The 25315-nt window shown below is 39.5% G+C and overlaps 2 protein-coding genes across 2 annotated transcripts in view; one reads left to right on the forward strand and one right to left on the reverse strand.

The window, feature by feature from the left end:
- Positions 1–25315, forward strand: part of LOC307098081 (gem-associated protein 8-like) — a 55783-nt gene that overhangs the window by 21271 nt on the left and 9197 nt on the right. The gene's annotated exons all lie outside the window — the stretch shown is intronic.
- On the reverse strand, positions 1178–16446 carry GATM (glycine amidinotransferase). The gene is made up of 9 exons (XM_079768249.1): positions 16266–16446; positions 14602–14820; positions 8751–8946; positions 7778–7968; positions 6736–6873; positions 6460–6624; positions 4875–4938; positions 4301–4417; positions 1178–2132 (listed from the first exon to the last, which is right to left on the reverse strand). Exons 1-9 carry the CDS (start codon positions 16332–16334, stop codon positions 2020–2022), a joined length of 1272 nt encoding a protein of 423 aa, XP_079624375.1. The 5' UTR covers positions 16335–16446; the 3' UTR covers positions 1178–2019.

Here is a 25315-nt window from a genome sequence, read left to right on the forward strand (position 1 = left end):
CAAGGATTAACAACAAACAATGTAGATGGAAGAGAGTGGTATTAATAGTATCCACTGGAAATGACACTTGAGAGGTCAGGTCAAAGATATCATTAGTACTTTACATGATAAGGTAGAAATCAGATAGCAGGAGATTGAGGAATAAGTAAAAGGTGAAATAGTGGAGATAGTAGTTGTATTCTGGAAGCTTAGCTCTAAAGGAAAATGAAGTTGCCATAGTTTTTGTTTGAATATTATTTTGAGCTTGATTATTTTCTGAGGAAACACACACACACACACACACACACACACACACACACACACACACACGCTGGAGTTGTAGAAAATATGATAACTGATGTAGCTGAAAGAGAGATTAGAATCAAAGTTGTATGGATTAGACCTGGTTGATACATTTGTCTCTTTTTCTGCCTCAGTGAGAGAAGTGTCTCTTCGTAGAGGGTTGAGAAGTACACTTTAGAAATTTAGATAGTAAAGGCAAGGAGAAAAAGACTTTAACCAGAGAATGCAAATGCAAATAAATTTGTACGGGATTGGAACAGAAAGCTGAGGGAACTGACACATGATGGCTGCCATTTTCTCTGTGAAAAATGAAGTAATATAATCAAGTAAGAGAACAGAGTGAAGGTGTGGAATAGACACTGAGGAGAATGTGGAGTGGTGTGTAATAGCGTGATCAAGTAGTATATTGGCCTGGGAATGTATACTCCGAGTGTGCCCCAGTCCACATGACCGTATAGATTTTTTAAAAATAGGAGTCAGTCTAGGTGTAGGACTGCTAGATGTTTCCGTGGTGGATGAAAAAGATACCAGGATACACAGGAGCAAAAGTGTTGGCAAGGGCATGGTTGAAACCTATCTCCAACCCCCCAGATTTTTCATGAGTCAAAACATTTAGCATCTTGAACAGAAACTCTTTTTTTCTTTTCTGGGGCCTAGGATGAGTCCCTTATATTCAGAAGACATTCAGATACTTTTGAATGAGTAAATTAATTAATAAACAAAGTTGTACTCTGCTAAACATTTCTGAATACAAGAATTAGGTTTAAATTTTTATCTACTAGCGACGAATATATTGATTATATCAGAGCATTAGAATTCTGTCCCAAGAGTTGCATCCTGTAATTTGCTCAAAATAATTAAATTGACACCAAACTCTAATAAAATCCATTTTCTGTAACACAAAACTTTATTAGAATAAAAATACACGTACAGTATTCAACATTAAAATTACTTCATATCACATGTAGGTTTTACCTCTGTTAGTTTTTAATGTCTTTAAAGTCTGCACTTTAAATAATCTGCACATCTGTAAACAAATGTTAGATTACCAAAAGGTGTAATATATCCAATTCGATACTGAATATCAAAATTTAGAGATGGGAACTGATAGTTATATCCTATTGCACTAAATGTTTCTATAAAATTATAGTCAGAGAAGAAAAAGAGATTAAAATAAATCACCTGAAATGAGGTAAGTTGTATGGAAAGGTTTTTAGTAGCAAACATCACCACTGTTGAGAATATTAAAAATATTCATGGAAAATTCACTTAAATGTTTGTATAGTCTAGGTTATTTTTTAACAAAAAAATTAAAAATTACCAAAATGCATTAGAAAAAGAGACAATTATCTGGCTCTACTTAAGATTTGTGAATATTCTAAATCTTTCATTAAGAAAAAAGAAGTGATACAATCATTCACAAGTGTAGCAAAAAGTAAAAAAAAAAAAAAAGTGAAGATTAGGACTAACAGTTCAAGCTGCCTTTTGGAAAGAAAATTAAAAACAGAGGTAGATGGTTAAATATTAGTGGCCAACTTACTATAAGCTTGAAGCCAAATAGCAAATAAATTTAGGAGCAGAGAGTAAGACAGAGCACAAGTTATTTTCCTTGTAACAAAGAAAATGAAGGCTTAAGACCCTGTTAAGGATATGATTGTTTAAAGCACTACAGTTCATGCACTTCTTAAAGCAGGAAAATGAACCTTGTCCCTACGCCACAAGCTCCATCAAGTGTGGTCAGTCAAGGTAGGACTGTAGGGTGCCTCGGCGCCGGACATCGCAGGTCCAGCAGTGGAAGCCTCCTCCCAGGGAATTGGCATTACGAATGTTAACCTTAATGGTACCGATACCTGCATTGGACGAGAGAGACGTGGCCAGTTAGATGGATTCACATGAAGATTCTCCTATAGGAAGTAAGCCTAAAGATGGGCAGGAATCCTACAGTTCTGATCCTTAAGTCTACCACAACCCAGGAGAGTCTTTCAATTTTATTTTCACCAATTATATTTCATCTGATCTGTTCCACTGCTTACATAAAACACGCAACCAAAAAGTCAGCAGAGACTCTGAAGTCTATTTTGTGCCACTGACTATTCACAAGACAATAGGTAGGATGAGCAGATATGTCTTTCAAATCTTCAAAAACATTCCAGCACTAACATTTCAAGGCCTTTAGAATTATGCTTTAACTATTTTGTCAGACTGTTTCTAATTTTACCAGGTCAACTGAGTAGGAAAAGTATAGTTTACTCAATCTGAAAAGTTGACTTTACTTACATACAAGCAAAGTTATCTGATATGATTTATGATTGACTTTTTTACCAGGCCACTTTAAGGAAACATTGAAACGGAACTCATATTTTAATATCCGGGTTGTATGGTCATACCAGTACCAAAGGTACTGAGACAATTAATTAGTTTAATCTGGCACTATTTGTATTGACAAGGCCATGATGTGCCCAATCAACCAGTGGTATTTAGGAAGAATCTGTTGTGGTTGGCATAATGGGGTTTAAAAAAAAATCTGTTTTTCTCCCTCAAGAACCCATTATTTTGAGGGGGAAAAAATAAGCTACAGAGTCACTAAAGGTTCCACTGGTATGGTCAGGGAGGGGAAGGCAGCAGGAACCATCAGAAAAACTTACCTGAGAAAGTGATACTGAGCAGGGCTTTAAGAGTAAGAGTAAGGGTAGGACAGAGGTAAGGAGTAGGCTTGGGATAAGGGGTGAGCTTTCAAATACAAGCATATGTTTCCTGATAGATGTATCTATCTTATTCAGATTGCTAGATCCATATTAATCCTGAACTGGAGAGAATTCAGTTACTTGAAAAGGTTTGCTTAACAAGTTCCCTGTGTCTAAAAAGACTTTATTACAAAAAAATGGTAAATCAGATCTTTGGTACTTGATTATATTTTAAGTTGATAAATAATAAAGTCTTAATGGATAAAGAAACTGAACCCAAGCAATTTGGTTACTTAATGAAAACCGGGGCGGGGCGGGGGGCGGGGGGAAGAGTGGCATAGCATTAGGGGTTAAATCATTAGATTGGGCTCAATCTGACTCTGACAGGCAAATCCTTTTATACTGATACTAGAGACCTGATGCACAAAATTTGTGCAAGAGTAAGCCTTCCTTCCCCCAGCTGCCGGCACCAGCTTCCCTCAGACACCCAGGACCTGGGCTTCCCTCACAGCCCCGGCTTCATCCTGAAGGACGTCTGGTGTAATTAGCATATTACACTTTTATTATTATAGATAACATTAAGGAGAGATGTGTTAAAGGGGCAAAAATTTTTTCAGGGTAGTACACCTGAAATAAATCAAAACATGACTCAATTACAACAAGTGGACTACCTGGCTTTATTTAACACCCAGGATACATCAAGTATGTTAACAGTGATCAACACACATACTTCTGTACTCTATATAACAGCTATATGAAAATCCCTTCTTTCAACACTTTCCTCCATAGTATTAGAATACCTAGTCCAAATTTTGAATATTAGGATAAGCAAATTCCTTCCTAAATAAAAATCAGTTCTTCTTTTTAGTTCAAAAATGATTTATTGACATCCTCTATTGCATTTCATTACTTTGTTCACTGTGCTTATCAGACATATAAGTCACTTATGTGTAAGTACCCTTATGTCATTTATAACATGTAATGACATTAAATTATTTTAAAGGACCCTCAACAATTTCTTGTTTAGGGAAGGGCTGAATAATGTATATGCTCAACTACAAAGGGGTAGTTCTCCACATGTGGGCCCCAGGAGGTTAGGTAAGTCATAGAAGGTGGGTACACTTATTGCCAGGGAAGAGACTGAGGAGCCTAGGATGCATTTCCAACCTTTTGAGGTTATGTTGTTGAAAACAAAAATATTGTCCATCTACAAAATAATAACTTGGTGCCTCTAAAAGGAACAGAAAAGAAATTAGATAAAGCATACATCAAACCTTGCTTGTCATTTCTTCAGGTTTTCATATATGACAACATGCTTTATATATTGTACATACCCAGCTTTTCAAACATCTTTTGAATTGGGACTTCATTGGCATCCACCATAACACGTTTTTCATCTAGCATTAAGACATTCATGGAAAGCCATTTGGATGACATCCAGAGTGGGTGATCTAAAAATAGCAACAACTTTTAATATTGTGTCTGCAATCATTTTTATTTAAAGCAAGGATTTGAAAGTGAAGAATATTAAAGTGACAGTTCAATTTTCAAAGTTCACTTTCCCTCTAAAATTTTTATCTTAAGGCAATTTATAAATGTTATAAATCAATTTATACTAATTACACATGTGGATTTCACTTTGTTTTATTTATGAAGTCATTTCTTGCTTTATGAGATGTTATTTTATACTGATTTTTCCCATCTTCTCACTTTCATTTTCTGTGGAAAGAGAGGGTAAACACAAGTGTAGCTTTGTTTTAGTCTCTGTAGTTCTAAGCGCCAGTTCACTCCTTACTGGGGAAATGTTTCCTCTGAATGTCTAAAAATTTGGGCTGCTATCTATAGGTGAAAGATTCTTGGTCACTGAAGTAATCATTTTAGGCTGTGAGTACATAAAAGGAAACATACCATCTGGAATGACTGGTATTGGAGGAGTAACTATGGTCCATCCTGCTTTCTTGAAAAGATCAATCTGCAAGACCAAAAAAACCAAAGAGGCTTTCATCTATATATACTATTCTTATCATTCTTAGTCTCTGGTAGCCCTTGTGATTAATAATTATTTTTGAGAAGCTGTCTTCTCAATTGTCAATATAAAGAAATTAAATTTTCAAGACTTCGGATGATTTTCTCTGAATCCTAATTTAAATTGTACACAAAATCTCCAGATTAAAGTTTAAAAATAGCAGAAATGTTAAAGCTTTTAAAAATATTCTTGTGCTTTTCTCAGGTTCAGAAATTTTAAACTACCAAAGACACTTTTTGAGAAATTCTCTTGAAAGAAAATGAAAATATTTTCTATTTAGTTATAAGAAAAAAAAAAATGTGACTGCCAATCCCATAGTCCATCCACTTCATAGTCCATCACTTTGTATCTATGACCGTGGTATAAATACAAATGTTAGGGTTGTACTCCTTAAGAACCCTAATTATCCTTAGTGACCCATTTATTATAACTCAGCTGTCCCTATGTTCACTTACCCACTTACTAGTAGTATAGCAATGAATTATATTGAAATGAATAACTAATATTGGTCATTTTGTCTGAATTTATGGGATAAAAATAAAGAGTGACATGGTAAAATAGTGATTTTAAAAACATGTACTAAAGCCTAGCAAATAACAAAATCACTTACCACCCAATTGGAAGTAGGGGGCAGCAGGCGGACGTAGGAGGCTCAAGTGATGGGGACAGATCAGCTGCTGTGCAGCAGCTCTGCTCCTCCCTCTGGGGTGGGGCTGGCTGAAGGAGGCCTGACCCACTAGAGAGGGAAGATACCCACTGCCCAGGGGCAGTGGCACTGCCCCAGATATGCAGGGATCATCTTGTTTGCAATGCAGCTGCAATTGGAACCTTGTGATATATAGTAGCCCCCCTTTACCCATGGTTTTGCTCTCTGGGGTTTCAGTTACCTGAGGTCAACCATGGTCTGAAAATATTAAAGGGAAAATTCCAGGTATTTTGAAAGAGAGAGAGAAAGAGACCACATTCACATATTGTTATAATTGTTCTATTTTATTATTAGTTATTATTGTTAATTTCTTACTGTGCCTATTATATAAATTAAACTACTCTAGGTATGTATGTATAGGGGAAAATATAGTGTGTGTGTGTGTGTGTGTGTGTGTGTATATATATATGGTTAAGTACTATCCATGGTTTTAGGCATCCACAGGGGGTCTTGGAATGTATCCCCGTGGATGAAAGGGAGCTACTGTAATACTGCTTTGTTTAAAAAAAATACATATATGCACAAACTTGAGGCTCTCACAGCACAGCCAAAGTCTGATGACACTACACTGTATATGTCTGAGTGTTGGACATCTTGTAGTGAATATAACAAGCAATCTAATTTCAATTATAATAATGTTGAACATTGCTGAATTTGTCATTTAAAACCATTAGGAATCATGGAAGTGCTTAAAATAAAAGTGGCAATGACTTCAATTGCTAGACTCTATTACTTTTCCAGAGTCCTAACAACTTCCTTACCTGGTGACACGGTCGGTCTGGGTTGGAAAGCACAAGACCAGGTCCAATGATATTGAAGGTGGCATCAATATGCATTGGATTAGGATCTTTAAAGGAGATGATATGCACTTTGTAGTCTGGAGCAAGATGCCTACGCATCCATTCAATGCCCAGGTAGTTTGTAACCTGAAAACAAAAGGAAGACATAAATCAGAAAACTAAAAATAGGATGGAAATATTTGAATTTGGAAATACAATAACAAAATGTGTGAAATTTCAGAGGCATCCTTTATCAACCTGGCTTCTCTGTGCAAAAATATCTCTTCCAGCTCGAATAAAGTCAGCAGCATCAAAGCATGGCTCAAATTCAGTCGTCACAAATTTTCCCTGAGCAGCCAACTTGTGTCTGTCTTCTACAGAATGAATGGGGTAATCCTAATTGGAACAAGAATGAACACACACAATGCATTGGTTCATGAGAAAACTATTTGTAGGACATTCTTTTTTAAGAAAATTCATTTATTATCATCATTTCCCAACATACTACTACCCTAAAACATGTAAGATGTAGGCTCATGCTAACCAAACAAAAAAATAATAACTAACAACAAAAATGGCAGGATAGCATTTTTCTGATACTTAGAAGCAAGTGGTACAGAGGCAGAAATGTTTCTGAAAATATTCCGTGACCCATAATTGGTTTATGTAGCTACCTACAATATTGACTGTCAACAGGATGAAGTCATTCTCTTCTTTTAGAAAAGGAATTTGGTCCTGAGCCTAACTCCTGCCATAAAATGAGATGTCATGTTTCCCTGCCAAATTTGATTGGGTGTGGTGGAATGAATTTATTATTTATTTCTGTCTTTAAACCCCTGGAAGAAGTTTTTTTTTTAGTCTTTCTATAAATGATCAAATAGTACATTATCTAATAAGGGACATATACTCCCTTTTACTGTGAATTTGGCCTATAGACCAAATTCTTTTTCTAGAACAGAATGGAGTTTAGTGACTTTTCTCTTTCCACCAATGACTCAGGCAAATTTTGTGTGCCTTCAGGCAGATTTTGCTGCTCCCTGTAATAGAATGATACTATTTCCTCATGGGGTGGTTGGAAGTATAAACAGGACTGAGGATGTAAATAAAGTACTTAATCAAGACCTGACACATAGTAAGCACTAAATAAGTATTAGCCATTACAACTATTATTATCACAATATCATTTACTTTTATTTTCATCACAAAATGCATAACAAATATAAGGTATCAGAGAATCTCCATCTCACTGTGGATCATTTAGAAAAGTTACTAATAAGCGCACCTATAATTTGGGACTTACCTGGTCATAAAGCTCATCAGCCATTGTGGGCTTAGGAGCTGTTGTCCACTTGGCGCCTCGGTGGAAGTAGTCTTTGATAATTGATCGGTATGCACGGTACTCAAAGAATCGAGCTCGCCATGCCATGGGAGCCTCAATAATTTCATTGCCCACAACCATCAAGATGTCCCGAGGCATCGCACCATATAAACCTATCAGACCAAAAGTTCCACAATAGCCTTAGTAATGCTAATTGCCAAGACAGAGAAGTCTATATAATATGATCCCGTTTTTCGGTAAAAAAAAAAAAATTACAGAAATTATGGGTGAATGTATATAATTATGTGCAAATGAAAAAAAATATGGAATGATAGATACTAGATTGTTAACATGAATTCTGTGGAGGATCCTGAAGCCAAAGCAAAAAATAAAATAAAATAAAATAAGAGAGAGAGAGAGAGAGAAGAAAAAAGTGAAGCAGTAAGATTTTTGTACAAAGAGGTCTTGAACCCCAAGTTTCCACCTTTTGAAAGCTTTTTTCTTGCTACACAGAAAGAGTTCTTCAGGGAATATCAGTATGATAAGATAAAAGTTGGGACAGGATAGCTTCTAGAACTATGAATTAGACTGAATTCAGACACAAGAACAATCTTGTAGCGGTGTCAATTAAAAAAGGGGAGGGGGTGTTTCTGTTCCTCTCTTAACTTCGGTTCTTGAGGAAAATTAAATAGAATCCACTCTTCTTATGTAAGAAAATTATCATAAAGTTGAGAAAGGATTCTTTCAAGGAGATCCCAGATTTACAATGAAGTTTTGAATGTATACATCTTAATCATATCAAAAAGAACCAAACTGTTCCTAAGTAATCCTTACAGTTTTGAAGAATTATTAAAACAAAGGAATCTCTGAGAAATTACCAGAGTTTTCTCCTTACACATTAAGAAAGAAATTAAAAATTAAGACCCTAGCAATTTAGGGATCTAACATCACTTACCCGTAGACTCAAAATCAGGAGTTTTATACTTGAAGGACCAGTCAATGGGGTCAGGCCTCCTCACTGTCACTCCTTCCATTTTTAAAATATTGCACATTTCTTCAATTTCAGCAACAGCCTTTTTCAAATGATCTTTGGGAAAATAATGGCCTCCATGCTTCTGGTAAAATGGCCAGTACTTTTCATATGTGTTGGCCTAGAAGCAGAAGAAAGTAAGTGAAATACAGAAGAAAAATACGACCCATGATAGATTTATAGGTGGTGAACCATAATTTGTATAGCTTAACAGAACTGAGACTTAAGACCACATCTCGTCCAGTGTTGGACCCCAGCATGGACACAGTGCTTCTCTGGGAAGACACTCAATATTTGTTGAATGAAGAAGTCTAAATCCCCTTGATGTTTAAAAGACAACTGAATGGAAAACAGTTGAATGCTTTTAAAAAGGCCCAATCAATTTGCTAAAAAATTACTGTTAAATTAGGGTAGATATAATAGTAAAATATTTTCAAAAGTATAAAAATCTAGAGGATTCTTCATTGAGATTGTTTTGCATGTTTCATTATGTGCAAATGTGGCTAACTTCTCAGTTAATTTAAAGAAATATATTGAGAAATATAGGTGATGCATGTGGATGTAACCTATCAAAATAGATGAAGCAGAATTCCAATCAGAAGATCCAAATGATAAGAAAAAGCCTGTGACCTTCACCAAAAGGTTGGCAAAGCAATGTACATTTATATATTTTAGTTTTATAAAATGTTTAAAGCCAGTATTTAAAAAAAATATGTCCATATATCATTGAATAAGTGACCAATTACCAGTACTAATCATGTCAGATAAGAAGGTTTCCATCACAGATCAGACAATTTCAGATAGTGGTAAGTGCTTTTAAGAAGGGAAAACTGAGTAATGAAATATAGTTTGTCCAATTGTCTAACTCTTTAATGTCAAAGACAGTGTTTTTTCCAGATTTTTGGCTTTACTCCCATTTTTACCTCAGTCTAACAAATATCAAACATATGGAAGCAGACCTGCCTCTTCTTAGTTCAGTATCTAGGTTCACACCAGTTAGGCTGGAGCTGAACCTGCTGGAGAAGGATTAGGAATCTAACTAACAGGTCTTTAGCAAAAATGAAGAATGTCAGTAAGCTTTAAAACAGGGATTGGCAAACTAAGTCCATGGGTTAAATCTGCCCTCTGCCTGTTTTTGCACATAAAGTTTTATGGGAACATACACACATTCCTTTACATATTGTCTATGGTTGTTGTGCATTACAATTGCAGAGTTGAGAGTGGGTACTTGCGCAACAGAGACCTATGGTCTGCAGAGGCTGAAATATTTATTATCTGGTGCTACATAGAATAGTTTACCTACCCCTGTCTAAAGTATTAATTGCATTACTTTTGAAGATGTATAGGCAAACAATAGACTTAATATCTAGCCCCAGAAAAATGTTATCAGTATTAAACATTTGAGTACTTTTTTTTCATTAAAAATTTTTAAAAATATATATATTTTATTGATTTTTTACAGAGAGGAAGGGAGAGGGATAGAGAGTTAGAAACATCGATGAGAAAGAAACATCAATCAGCTGCCTCCTGCACACCCCCTACTGGGGATGTGCCCGCAACCAAGGTACATGCCCTTGACCGGAATCGAACCTGGGACCCTTCAGTTCACAGGCCGATGCTCTATCCACTGAGCCAAACCGGTTTCGGCTCATTAAAATTTTTTAATGTTAACATTATTGCAGATGCCCCTCATCCCCCCCCTCCCCCCGCCATAGCCCACCTTCACCTATTCCCTCATCCCCTCCTTTGGTCTTCACCAGACTAGTGTCCCTGTTCGTGGGGTATGCATATATGTTCTTTAGCTAATCCTTTCACTTTCTTTATCCAGTTACCCTCACCCCCTCCTTTCTGGCACCCGCCAGTCTGTTCCATGTATCCATGTATTTTTTAAGATCAATCCACTCTTTTAAAGAACAAAACAAAAGCACTCCACTGTTGTCTACGCCTAGGAAGTCCTGCAGCAGCAACCAGAAGGAGAGGATAATAATGACTCTTTATATTCCTCTCAGACACATTCTGGTACTCCATCCATTCACCACTTCATCCTTCTCATGCCAGGCACATCTCTTATAATCCACTTCGGCACAAGAAGCCTTTGAAAATTTAACACTGGGTCATGGCAGGTGCACAGCCATGTCGTCTTGCCAGGCACATTCCAAAGTAGCCTATGTGACTATTTGTGCAGAGCAAAGCTTGCCTAGATAAATATAAAGTAAACTTCCCTGGGAGAAAAAAGTTATTTGAACAAGTGTGACTTGTATAGCTCATACTCTGGCTAAGGTTGGACAAAGTCCAAATGATCAGGGTACATTATATTTTCCAGGAAACAGTTGGAAACCATTTACACTTCCTTTATAACCCTGCTAAATGAGTTATCAATCATTTACCAAGTGTCTGCAAGATAAAAAACATACACCAAAACACTGTTTTTAATAATGTTGTAGAGTTGGCTGTATTCCTAGAAACTTTGTAGTTTTTCAGAGCCTAAAATCTTTCAGCAGGGGTTGCCAAATCAATTTTAAATACAGTCTTTGGAAAGCTAGGAAACCTCAAAAGAAATTTCTTACTTATCCAGCTACAAACATATTACATTAACTTTTATAGATTTTATACTTCATAAAAGGTCCTTTATCAAAGGCTTTATTAAAAAGCAAAACAAAAAGCACATATTTGATGGAAAGTATTAATTATATTTTGCAGAATTAAAAAGCCATATAGGTTTTAAAAATTGTGTTTCCTGACAACGTAAAGTTTAGCTAGCACTTACATCTTCCCACATATTTTATGCTGTAATTGCATATAATTTCCTACATTGTTTTATCTTTCATTGTTCCCACAACTGATTAACATATCGGTGTCATTTTCCTCCAACTAGAAGATGGTAGTAAGGACTTGCCCCCAGGGGTCATGCATGTCTTAGATTTGCTTTCTGCTCCCACATACCTAGTTTTTAGTATGTGGCATAAAGCAGAAATATCCAGACAAATAAATGAAATCAATACTGCTAATGCTACTAATATCTACAACTATTATACCTCCAATGTACTTTCATAATGTAATTAGCAAACTGGATCCACACAACTACAATGAGTTATGGTTTTGTCCTTTAAAATACTTAACATGTAACCTTTTACCTTCATATTTAATTGTGTTAGGTAGATAGCAAACTTCTTAATACCTTGATTTTACAGAGGCCCAGAAATTTGTGGAATCTTGCACAAGGTAAAACTGCTGATTAACTGAGACTAGGTATCAAGCTTTATCAAATACCTAATTCAATCCCAGTCTCCTGATTTCAGCCTGGTTCACTTCCCACAATCCCATGAAATTACAAAGTCCGAAGTTATAAGTCAAGGAACATAAAACTAAAAATAATGTCTGAGAATTCTGATTACATAATATCACATAGTATGAAAGTCAATAATTTTAAAGACAAGTAGAAGGATAAACTATTGCCTGAAATTGAAATTTAACTTCACCTAATTAAAATGATTAGGGGATGGGACATCTTTGCAAGAAAGGATTTTTAAAAGATCATGCCTTTTAAAACATGTGGCCCTGGCTGGTGTGGCTCAGTTGGTAGGAGCATCGTTCTGTACATGGAAAGGCCAAGGGTTCAATTCCTGGTCAGGGCACATGCCTTGGTTTCTGGTTCAATCCCCTGGCCCAGGTCTGGGCACATGCCAGAGGCAACCAATCAATATTTCTCCGTCACATGGATGCTTCTCTCTCCCTCCCTCCCTTCCCTTCCCTTCTCTCTAAAAATCAATTATTAACTGTCCTCAGGTGAGGATAAAAAAACAAATGAAAACATGTGGATGACATAGAAATTAATCTGTTCTTCGAAATCAGAACCAAAGATAAGTTTCAGAACAATTAGAAGTTGTTGCTTTTTCTTACTCTGTCTTCAAGGTCTAACTCAAGAATCATTTTCTTCTAGAAGACTTTCCAACTATTCTGCACCTGATCATTGCTTTTTCCTTAGCTCTCCTGTAACTTCAGTTCAACTGCCTTCTCAGTTGGTTGGCATAAGATACTCAGTATTAGTCTTCGTTTCTATATGAACATAGTATCTCTCCAAATGCTAAGTTATTTTCTGCTCATACCTCTGGAGCCCTGGTACAATGTAGGCAACATTTCTGATGATGATGACAAGGATGTAAAAGAACTTATTTCCTCAATCCACATTACAAATACAAATGTCAACATTCAGGAAGAATTTAAGTACGTTGATGATATATTTGTAACCCATGATTAATGGAAGCGTAGGCTGTGTCTACGATATTTTTTTTTTATTGATTTTTTACAGAGAGGAAGAGAGAGGGATAGAGAGTTAGAAACATCGATGAGAGAGAAACATCGATCAGCTGCCTCTTGCACACCCCCTACCAGGGATGTGCCCGCAACCAAGGTACATGCCCTTGACCGGAATCGAACCTGGGACCCTTGAGTCCGCAGGCCGATGCTCTATCCACTGAGCCAAACCGGTCTCGGCTGTGTCTACAATATTGATGGCATTCCCTCAGCTATGGGACTCTTATGCATTATACAACCTGAACACCAAACCATGGAGGCCCTGGCCATAGAATAGTACAGATGAAGAACACTAGGAATTTTTAAAAAGAGAGATATTACTCGTTACTGGGAAATCCTGTAAGGCTTTGTGGCAGGTGCCATTGGAGCTAGTCATGGTAAGAGGGGTGCTGGAAGAAGGGTGGAAGAGACCGAGGTGTGAGAAAAGGCATGAGGCTTGTTTGGGGATTAGTGAGTAGTCTGGTTTGGCTGCTTATATGGTTATCTTTTAAAGTCTGTTGAAAACCAGGGTGGAATATTACAAGTGAGAGAGATCCAGTAGGAATGCACATCTGCTAACCTGCCATACTAACACATCTCTAAGATGAGTCAGTGAGTGAAATGGGGAGTCCTGGAAATGCAGACAAGAGCCAAATTGTGAAGGATTTTGAATACCACGAGAACTTCATCCTAAGCAAAGAGGTAGAAAATACGGCAGTGATGAGTAAAAGCAGGATGAGTAACATGATTGAATTTTGGTTTTTAAAAAATCACTCTGATAGAAGCTGGAAGGTGGTTGGGAGAGAAGAGTGAATAGGGTAGACCAGTAAGGAGTTAACTGCAATAGTCCAGGCAGTAGATGACAACCTGACCAAAGGCAGCAGCAGAGGGTTGGAGGCAAAGTTCACTTTGACAAAAGGCTTGTTAGATCTTGGAGAATGAATGTGGAGGATGTGACTGAAATAGGAATCAAAGATGATTCTTTGGTGTTTTCGCTTGAGTAAATAGGAATGCCAAAAACTGAAAGGAAAAAGTGAAGAAGGGTCCAGTTTAGCAGAGTGACTGGCAGTTGAATTCAAGATGTGCCATGTTTGTGGCAACATCCAGTAAGCAGTTAGTTGAACATGCTGATCTGGACAGAGTTCAGGAGAGAAATTTGGGCTAGAGTGGAGGTAGGATCTGACGCTGTGAGAACAGCTAAGAGAGAGGGCCAGCCCCAACACTACAGCCAGTGAAAGAAGACGTGAGGAACAGTTAAAGAACTAACATCTCCGGAAAGGAATCTCTCAGAATCCACAGGATTCTCTGTAAATAGTGTCAAATACTGCAGAGATGCCAATTAAGAGAACTCAAACTCAACCCTGGATTTGGGACTCCGGAGTAAGTAAAGTGAAAGCAGTTAGAGAGGAGTGCTGGAGCGGAAGCCAGACTGCAGAAGGTGAGGAGTGACCCCACTTCAGACATGTGAACACCCTTGCTTTACCTTCACCTCCACGGTGAATGGTGGGACACAGGCGTTTTCCGCTCTGCCCACTATCACTTCCTCCAAGGGGTCCCATTCGTTGTAAGAAGAAACGGGGCAGTCCTTGGGCAGAGGATCAGTGGCTTTGTCCTCAGCTGCACAGGAATTCCTGGAGGAAGCCGTAGCTGCCTGGGTGCTCTGGAAAGTTCGCTGCACCCATCCCGTTAAGGTTCTTCCAACCTTCCAAGAACAAAGAAGTGATTATTGTGTGGCCAGGTACAGTACTTGGGGTGAGGGGAAGTAGAAGTGGGATGAAAACCCAGGGTAACATAGTGAGACATTTAAAATCCTCTGAGAGAGTGTAAACCAAGATGTTAGTTTATAGGTAGGCAGTGGTTACAGGTGAGTTTTACCTTCCCATTTATTTATACATTATTTTCTTATCTATTGTGTTAATTGGCGTAACTCTTTAAAAACACCTCAGAAGATGTTGTCCCCAACGATCATAGGCCCCATTTATATCTCAGAATGGTTTTCTGCAATCGAGCTTTAGTTAAACTAAGCAGCTGGCCTGCAGATGATGGGTCACCCTCTTCCCAGAAAACCACTGAAAGCTGCTCCGAGTCTCCCTGCCAAGACCAGCTGTGGGAGGGAGTCGCCTTTCCTCTTCAGTATCAAAGATTACCAATATTAGATGTTTTTTTCCCCAAAGTGAAAATATGTAGAGGGCTTTATCTTTCAAAATAATCAGTTTCAAACCAAAATTTTTTCATTGCTGATACACATTTCACATTCTTAGGCACTTCAATTTTGAGGATAACCAAGTGCCACCTACTCCATTTTACAGATGGTCCATGGCCAAGATAAGGATTCACGCAGGCACAAATTTAAACAGCTAGAAAGGAGATCTAAGCACTTGAAAAAAAGCCTTTTGAAAATGCAGGGCCTTTAAAAATCAAGAGCAGGGAGAGTCCTTCACCACCGGGCAAACCTCAAGTCCCCAAATCTCTATCCTGCTCCGTTAAACCCTTAGCAAGGAGGGGAAGACGGGTGGGGACCAAAGCAATGGGAGTGACAGCTGTTCTAGAACCAGTTTCTGGGGTTGGGTTGGGGGTGGGGGATGGCCAAACTGCCTTGAGAGTCCCGGTTTTAGGAGCTGGGGAGGGTCTGGAAGCGCGCGCTCACACACCAGGGAAGTGGAAGGTGGGACGTGCAGAAACTCTGGGTACAGACCAAACTCGCTCCAACTTCTCCTCGCGACTCAGGACTCCATGTTACACTTAGAGTGGGTCTGCCCGCTCCCTCTCCGTCCTAAATCCCCACTCTGCCTCTTCTCCCGTCCACCCCACACGCAAGCCCAACTCTATGCCCACAGAAGGCACTAAACCCCAATAACAACACCTTTTTACTAAAAGGTGTCTTGTCACCCCCACCCCCTCCGGGCTCGAAGCTCCGTGGAGGCAAAGAGATGCGGCTGAGGAGGGCGGCATCCCCTGCGCTGAAGGCCACCGCGGCCAGAGACGCGCAGAGACCCAGTGTAGCCTCGGGGTGTGTCCCCAGGCCGGGGACACCGCCAAGCTCCCGGCAGCCAGCAAAGATTCCTGAAGCCGAGCTTCCTAGAGGGGCCAGAAAGGACCAGGTCTGCAATGCTAGCTGGAGCAAAGCGAGGCGGACGGCGCACGCACCCGAGACCCGATGTAGTGAACCGCCTCGGCGCCGCGGCTCCCGCCGCGCAGACACCGCACCCGCAGCATCGCGCTGCTCCCGCCTGGTCCGCGAGCCGAATGGTCCCTGCGCTGGGCCGCGTCCGTCCGTCCGTCCGCTGTCCCCGAGAGCGCTCCCGCAGCGGGGTGTCTGGGCGCGCGGCCCGCCGCCTTTTGTAACCTCGCCACGCCCAGCGCCCCCCCCCCCCTCGCGCCCATTGGCTGCCGGGAACAGGTGGCCTGGCCGCCCCGAATTAGGAATGGTTAGGGACTGTCCCGGGGCGCAGAGTCAAGTGCCCGGAGCCTGCCTTTTTTTAGCCAGGCGGTCCTCCGACTGACTTGTGCTGCGCTCAGAGAAGCCCAGCCTGGGTCCCCCCGAAGGAGGCCCACGAGTGTCACAGGGAAGGGGAGAAGCACGTGACTTCAGACGAAGTAAACTCAATACATACATCTATTGTTTTAAGTTCACATTTATGGATTTAAGTATGCAAAGCTTGAGTACAGTCACACGTTTAAATTCATCTGTGTGCACGGACCTCATATTACTATGAATGAAACCACCTCGAGTTTAGGTGGCTGCTTAGGGCAACACCGGGAATGGGAGTGGAGCTACTCCGGCTGGAGTTCAGGTGGTTCCGCTCCTGCGGGGACTGCGCTTGTTAGGTGTTCTTTGGAATAGTTGCCCTTCCAAATAGTCTTTGGCCCTGTGCCCCAGGCTTGAGAAACTCCATCATGAAAATAGAGACAAATGTGGCCAGAAGGGAGGCGTACAGAAAGTTTCTTCCCTTCCATTTCATGTGTTTACATTTTTTATTCAATTTTACAAAGATACAATTGTTAGGAAAGTAGTTCCCTAGCAGTGCAAAGTCTAAATTGCTGTGGATTTGTGCACAACTAGAGAACTCAGTTTAACGTTTAAGTTCCTAGCAGGAGAGGGGTCAGAGAGATTTGAGTATTTCATTTTTCTACCTACAAAATAAGTAATTATTCACTTATTTATTTTTTGTTAACCCTCACCCAAGGATGTTTTTCCATTTAAAAAAATTTTTTTTAATTTATTTTTTTAGAGAGAGTGGAAGACAGAGGGAAAGACAGAGAGAAACGTCGACCATCTTTTGGTTGCACCCTGCAGGAACCCGGACCAGGGCCCGGAGGAGCCTGCGACTAAAGTATGTGCCCTTGCCCGGAATCGAACCCCAGGGACCAACGCTCTATTCACTGATCCGATCGTCTAGGGATATGGTTATTTACTTTCAATGAGCTGTCCTTTTAATTCTGGTGTCTCAAACTTGTTTTCCAAATTTAATTAATGGAACGCACCAACCAGGATGGCATGGTGGAAAGATCGGTGCAGAGAGAATAGGGAGAACTGGGTTCTAATCTTGACTGCTTTTCTTGTTGTTAATCCTCACCTGAGGATATTTTTCCATTGATTTTTAGAGAGAGAGGAAGGGAAAGGCAGAGACAGAGAAACATCGATGTGAGATCTCACATCTATTGGTTGCCTTCTCCACCCATAGATCAAGCCTGCAACTGAGGCAGTCCCCTTGACCCGCGTCGAACCCCGGATCCTTCATTCCCTGGGCTGATGCTCTATCCGGCTAGGGTAATCTTGACTTTGTTATAGACTACTATGTATCTTCTTGAGTGGCAATCTTCTTATCCTGGAAGGGAGAACAATTGCATTTATTGTCCCTAGCACACAGGGTCGTTGAGAGGCCAAAAGAAGAGACTGTACATGCAGACTTGGTGTGGACCTAGACTTATGTGAATATGAGGTAATATTTTACCAGCCTAACAATAAGGAGACCTCCAAATGTGATAATAGGGTAAAAGGAGTCAGTAAGTCTAGGTTCATATCTTAGCTCTACTACTAACTTGCTGTCTGACTTGGAACCAGTTTCCTTCACCTTCTAGTGAAGGTTTTGGGAAATTCCTACCATTTCTTAAAATTTACAAAGTGCCTTCTCCAAACAACTAAATGCAGCCACTTCTAAGGTCTAATTCTATCAGTATACTAGAGATGTGCTGCTCAACTAAGGAATTTCAGAGTACAGTAAGAACACACAACAAATGGTATTGACATTGCTTTATACCATTTCTGTCTGAGATCTGAGGATTTCTCATGGCATTCATTAAAGACACTTTTAATTTTGCAGTAAGAATTGGATCTGCTTGGAAATCATGAGTCTAGGGCAGTGGTCGGCAAATTCATTAGTCAACAGAGCCAAATATCAACAGTACAACGATTGCCGAAACCGGTTTGGCTCAGTGGATAGAGCGTTGGTCTGCGGACTGGAAGGTCCCAGGTTTGATTCCGGTCAAAGGCATGTACATTGGTTGCGGGCACATCCCCTGGTGGGGGCTGTGCAAGAGGCATCTGGTTGATGTCTCTCTCTCATCTCATCGATGTTTCTAGCTCTCTATCCCTCTCCCTTCCTCTCTGTGAAAAATCAATAAAATATATTAAAAAAACAAAACAAAACAAAAAAACACAGTACAACGATTGAAAATTCTTTTGAGAGCCAAATTTTTTAAACTTAAACTATATAGGTAGATACATTGTTATTAACTTAATTAGGGTACGTGGTATTTTGTGGAAGAGCCACACTCAAGGGGCCAAAGAGCCGCATGTGGCTCGCGAGCCGCGGTTTGCTGACCGCTGGTCTAGGGTATCATTAAGTTTTACATATTTACTTATTATAGCCATGGAACATACACTTATCTCCTAGAATCCAGGGAAAAGTATGTGTGTAGAGCCACCAAGCCAGTTCTACTACTGTAAACACAAATCAAGGCACTTTCCTCACTCCCTCTTCCTTCTTATTTTTTGTCCTTGAAAAAAATCTGTAATAATGTTTATATTGACCTCATCAATTGCAAGTACAAATAGTCCATACTGGCTTGTCTGTTGAATATTGGGCCAACTCTGTAAAGTATCGATGGTGATACCTGAGAACTCCCTAGTCTTTAATTGCTGCTTTCCCCACCCCACCCCACCCCCCACCCCGCCAGGTGAAATGGTATAGACTGTGAACTCTTGGCTTCTTCTTCCTCATTGGCAATAGATTAGTTTTTGTGTGGATGTATGTTTTCATTTCTCGTTGATAAATACCTAGGATCGTAATTGCTGTATCATATGGTAACTCCATGATTTACATTTTGAGGAACTGGCAAACTATCTTCCCAAGTAGCTGAACCAGTTTTACATTCCCACAAGCAATGTGTGAGTGTTCCAATTTTTCACATCCTCACCAACATTTGTATGTCCATCATTTTTATTATATTCATTCTAGTGGGTGGGACATGGTATAACATTGTGGTTTTAATTTGCATTTCCCTAAAGACTAACGATGTTGATAATCTATTCATGTGCTTATTGGCCATTTATACATCTTCTTTGGGTCTCCTCGGTCTAAGGAGAGGTACAAATTGAAATACCTTTATTTAGGGAGGAATTGATGCCCATTTAGAGGAACTAACATCCTTCTTTCACTCGAGGCAAAATTAATAGCTGTTTAAAAATACAAAGTGAAAAAAAACCACACACACACAAAGTGAGAATACTTCTTTAAATAGATTTCATAGGACTCAGTTTAAAAACACCCTTTATCTTTAAAAAATTATGAAAAGTAACCTCAGAGTTAAATGGTTGAGAGGTAATTTCTCTTTTGGAATAGATAAATAAGTAGTGAATACAGTTTACTCTTAAAGAATTAAACAACGGGCTTGTAAGAGACATTATCACCAATATTCCTATCTTTTAGAGGAGACTTGCTTAGAATTTAGTAGATAATGTAATAAATCTACTGTTTTGTAAAAGGTAAAGTTAAAGTTATCATTTTAATATAAATAAATCCATATAGGAAAAGATAAAGTATTTTTGTGTATGGGGGTTGTCTATCACATGACCCTGGCCTTAGTGCTCAATTAATATTTGCTGACTTGAACTTTAAAGTCGCTTCCACTCTTCCTAACAATAACAATTACTGTTTACTGAGTTCTTACCATGTGCCAAATAAAAGCTTCATATATGTTATCTCATTTACTCATCTATGAGGAAGTATTCTTATAATAATTTCATGTAGATGAGGAAACTGAGCCTTAGAGAGGTTAAATAAATTGCCCAGAATTAAACAGCTGCCAAGTAGCTGACAGAGCAAAATTCAAACTCAGGCCTGTATGCCCTTAATTTCTATACCTCTTGATTTTCTCACAAATTCTCAGGGAAATATCTATTGCATAATACAAGGTATATATGTAGTCCGACTTCTAATATTAGATTCTCTCCTGTAAACTTCATGTTGTGTCACATGCTTCCAGTATCCTTCAGGATATCGCTGAGTGTTTCTTCCAGGAGCTATTTATCAGATAATTGCCTTCTTAGGACAACACTGTGCCCATAAGATTGTGTGGTAATGAGTCTTTGACAAATTAAACTTCCATAGGTCAGGCATAGCTGAATGCTGAAGATAAAGACCAGACATGGTATGAGGCCTCTAAACAAGTGCAGAAATGGCTTAGACACTTTGAGAACTCTGCAGAGGCAAGGGAAGGTATTTTAACATAAGTGTAGCTGTGGCCCCATGTGCTACAGTCAAAGAAGGGAGATCACCAGGAAGGGGCAGGATGCTCCAGAGGGTCTATCCAATTGGTTCTGGAAATAGACTACATATTTATTCCCACTTAAGCCCAACCTTAAGATTTCTAGCAGTGGCTAAAATAGCTCCTCTCACCCTGCAGAAAAAGTTGTGCCTCACATACTAGTAGCCTGGCACTCCATTTCCTAACCCAGCCGTCATTAGAACTGGTAGTGCTGCCCAGGGGTAGGCCACAGCTAATCAGCACCCAAAAGGAAGGAAGGAATATTGGCCAATTCCAGAAATGATGCAGAGGTTAGTGAAATACTATGATTAAGTTACAGAATGTCATTACCACAAAAATTTCTTTGCCCATGAACAATTTCTGGTTTTACAGTAAATATCCCTTGGATGCCTTAGTGATGGGAAGGTGGCTCTCCCTGGACCCTCTTCCTTGTCTCATTCTTTCAGCCCAAATTCCTCTCCCAGAATTTTTTTCAACCCTTTTCTTCAATCTGACCTCCTATTTTCACATCTGACCTAGATCCTCAAAAATGTTATGAAATAAGAACTGATTGAATAACCAACAACTAAAGAATGGTTAAGGAAATTACAACACATTCAATATTTGGCTCTAATGTGAACAAATAAATTTTTCTTAATGAGTATTTATTATTTATTTTTACACACACACACATATATACATATATATGTGTGTGTGTGTGTGTGTATATATATATATATATCTGATTTCAGAGGGAAGAGAGAGGGAGAGAGAGATTGAAACATCTATGATGAGAGAGAATCATTGATTGACTGTCTTCCACATGCCCCCTACTGGGGATTGAGCACATAACCCCCGCATGTGCCCTTGGCTGGAATCAAGCCGGGAACCCTTCAGTCCTCAGGCTGATGCTCTATCCACAGAGCCAAACCAGTTAGGGCTGAGTATTTCTTAACTGAATGAATTTAGAGTTTAGAATAACTTAATCAAAGGATAAACATGCAGCCACTAATAAGAATGTTTACAAAGAATTGTAATAACTTAGGACAATTCTTATGTCATGCTGTTAAGAACAGAATATGAAATTGTATATATATGGTAGTCTCTCAACCATATTGAATATCTATGCATATAAAATCCTGGTAAGAAATTCACTAAAATTTTAATAGTGACTATTTGGATAAAAACATAAGGGGTATTCTTTATATTCTTCTTTCTGCTTTTCTGCAACTTGTATAGTTTTCTCCATGAGCCATTATTACATTTACAATCAGAAAAAGAAACATAATTTTAAAAGAAGCAAAGAGTTCTGTGTATTCCTACAAAGAACTCTCTTATTGTTACAGATATTTTCCCTTGCAGCTCTTCCTGAGAGAACGGTAGATACTGTTCTGGGAGAAAACCTCCCAAAGCCACCTGGCTCCTCGTGTCCACACATGCAGTGATCTGGCAGGATGGGGAGATTAGTGTGGGAATGTACTTCTGTCTGTCCTGCACTCTGCCCCGTTCTCTCAGGTCTGGGCTTGCTCTTTCACTGCTGCCTATCCCACTTGTTGCTGGTGAGGAATTTTCCAGAATTATCACTCCCAGCAAAAGGCACCTCTCTAGTTGGGCCCTGGGAAATGGAGAAGTAACATCTGCCAGTGTTCTGTACCCTTCTTGAGTATTCCTTCTTGGCTTGGTCAACATCCCAGGAGAAAGCACTCACTGCTCCCCCACCTCAAAATCATTTAAGTGGCACCCCACCACCATCACCAGTCATGCTCTCCTTACTAAGGAAAGGTCTGCCCAAGTAGAATTATTCAGAATTTGCAAACTTAGGGTCAAAAGGTGGAGCCAATTTTGAACTTTGCTTAGGAACCCTACATTTCTGCTTCTACCACACTGTTCAGAATTTAAAAGCCAGGCCTAAGCCACAATATTCAGTCATAAGATGGGAATGGAATGATCAGAGAGGCATGACTTTTTTATTAAGGCTTGATTTAGAAATGACAGAATATAACAGCCAACACCTGGCCTTTCCTAGCATGTTGTTCATGTGACAGCAATTAAGTAGCCTCAGGGGACAGTTTTCATGCATATCCACATTCCCAAGAGAGTGAATCTGCAAAATGAGACAACTGTGCTTTTCTGGCCCAGCTCTGTAGCAACCACATTTCTGACCTAGCAGCTAATTCATAGATGGGTAAATCCAGTAATCCCAGATTTTCATATACAGCCATTTGTAATAAATGACTACTACTATAGGGTTGACTCCTCAATGACTCTGTTTAGATCAAAGAGTCACATTTCATGATCTTCCTACTTTCTTAGGTCCAAAGCCTTCCCTGGCCTCCACAGGCAGAGGGAAGCAATTTCTCCCTGCGCACATTGTTAGCACCACTTTTATGGATCTTGTCACCTGGCTGTAGCAGCTTGTATACAGACTGATCTCTCTCACCAGACTAAGACCTCTGGAGGGCAGGCACTAGCACCTAGCATAGTGATCACCTCTTACTAAGTGTTTGTGGAATTAATTAGCTAATCACAATGTTGATATTTTCTCCTCAGAATTGATACCATACCTTAAAACAATGTTTAAAATATTTGAGAAAGGAGTTTTTATAGAATTTTATAACTGAGAAGGACCTCATTTTTTAGATGGGATAACTATGGCTCAGAAAGGCCAAACGACCCATCTATACTCATCACACATTGCTGAGATGACTTCCCAGTGCAATTCTGTTTTCAAGAGTTAATGAGCTTTAGAAAAATGGACCTGGATTTTAGGCTCTGAGAATTCAAATCTGTAAGCCTTTAACTTCCAGGTTTAGCAAAACATTGCTGTAAGCCCCAAGAAGAGAGTTAAGTGCAGATGTTATAGGTAGGCACTTCACACCGTCTGCCCTCTAAACTTGTGGAATCTATATGTCAAGAGAAATCTTACTTTAAAAGGTTAAAACTATTTGCATGAGTTTGTGGGAGGTTCTATTTTATTTTCCATTACAGGTTTTAGATTTATAGAAAAGTTACAAAGATAGAACAGAGTTCCTGTATCCCAATTTCCATTTCCTTCAATGTAATCATCTTATATTAATTGCCATGGTATATTCGTCAAAACTAAGGAAACAATACTCTGCATTATTACTACTAACTAAACTTCAGACTTACTCAGATTTCACCAGTTTCCCACTAATGTTCTTCTTCCATTCCAGAATCCCACATTGCATCTAGTTGTCATGTCTTCTCTGATCTCCTCTGGTCTGTGACAGTTTCTTAGTCTTTGTTTTCATGACCCTAACAGTTTGTTTTTGTTTGTTTGTTTGTTTTTTTTTTTTTACAGGTTTGAATGTTTTCTTTTTTTTTTAATTTCTTTATTGATTAAGGTGTCACACATTTGTCCTCATCCCCCCATTCCCATCCCACACCCCTCCCCACGGATGCCCCAACCCCCTGTTGAACCCAACCATTGGTTAGGCTCATATGCATGCACACAAGGACCCTAACAGTTTTGAGGAGTACTGTTGGTTGGGTATTTTGTATGTTGTCTCTCAAAGTGGCTTTGTCTTATGTCTCCTTGTGATTAGACTGGGGTTATGGGTGTCATGGGAAAGAATACCAGAGAGATGAGGTGCCCTTCTCATTGCATTATATTAGGAGGTAGGTGACAGCATCATGGTATCACTGGTGATGTCAATTTAACCCTGATCATTTAGTTAAGATGGTATTTGTCAGGTTTATCCCTTATAAAGTTAATATTTTTCCTTTGCATTCTCTATTTTTTGGAAGTGAATCATTAAGACCAGTCTGGAAGGGGAGAAAGGTTTATCTTCATATATTATTTAGAACTAGAGGCCTGGTGCACAAAATTCATGCATGGGTAGGGTCCCTAGGCCTGGCTGGCAATCAGGGCCAATCAGGTTCCCCGCCTCCCTGCCTCCCCACCTTCCCACCTTCCCACCTCCTCCTTCCCCTGATCCCTCAGTGCCCCACCGCCACCACTGGTCACCTGCCATGTTCCATGCCACCCCCTGGTGGTCAGCGCACATCATAGAAAGCGATCGAACTCCCGGTCTCTCGGTTGAACTCCCAAGGGGACACTTTGCATATTAGCCTTTTATATATATAGATTCTTATGTAAAGGGATTTATCTCTTCTCTTCCCTTTATTTATAAAAAATTTAGTTTAATAGGTAATAGCAATTGATTGAATTTATTGGAAATTAAACTAAAATTATAATTGTTTACTAGTAAGACAGTGAGTTTTGCCCAGCCAGCTTGGCTCAGTGGTTGAGCGTTGACCTATAAACCAGAAGGTCACAATTTGATTCCTGGTTAGGGCACATGCCCGGGTTGCAGACTAGATCCCAGTAGGAGGTGTGCAGGAGGCTGCCAGTCAATGATTCTCTCTTATCATTAATGTTTGTAGCTCTCTCCTTCTCCCTTCCTCTCTGAAATCAATAATGTGTG

This window comes from Cnephaeus nilssonii, assembly GCF_951640355.1.
Source record: "Cnephaeus nilssonii genome assembly, chromosome: 4".
Classification (NCBI taxonomy): Eukaryota; Metazoa; Chordata; class Mammalia; order Chiroptera; family Vespertilionidae; genus Cnephaeus; species Cnephaeus nilssonii.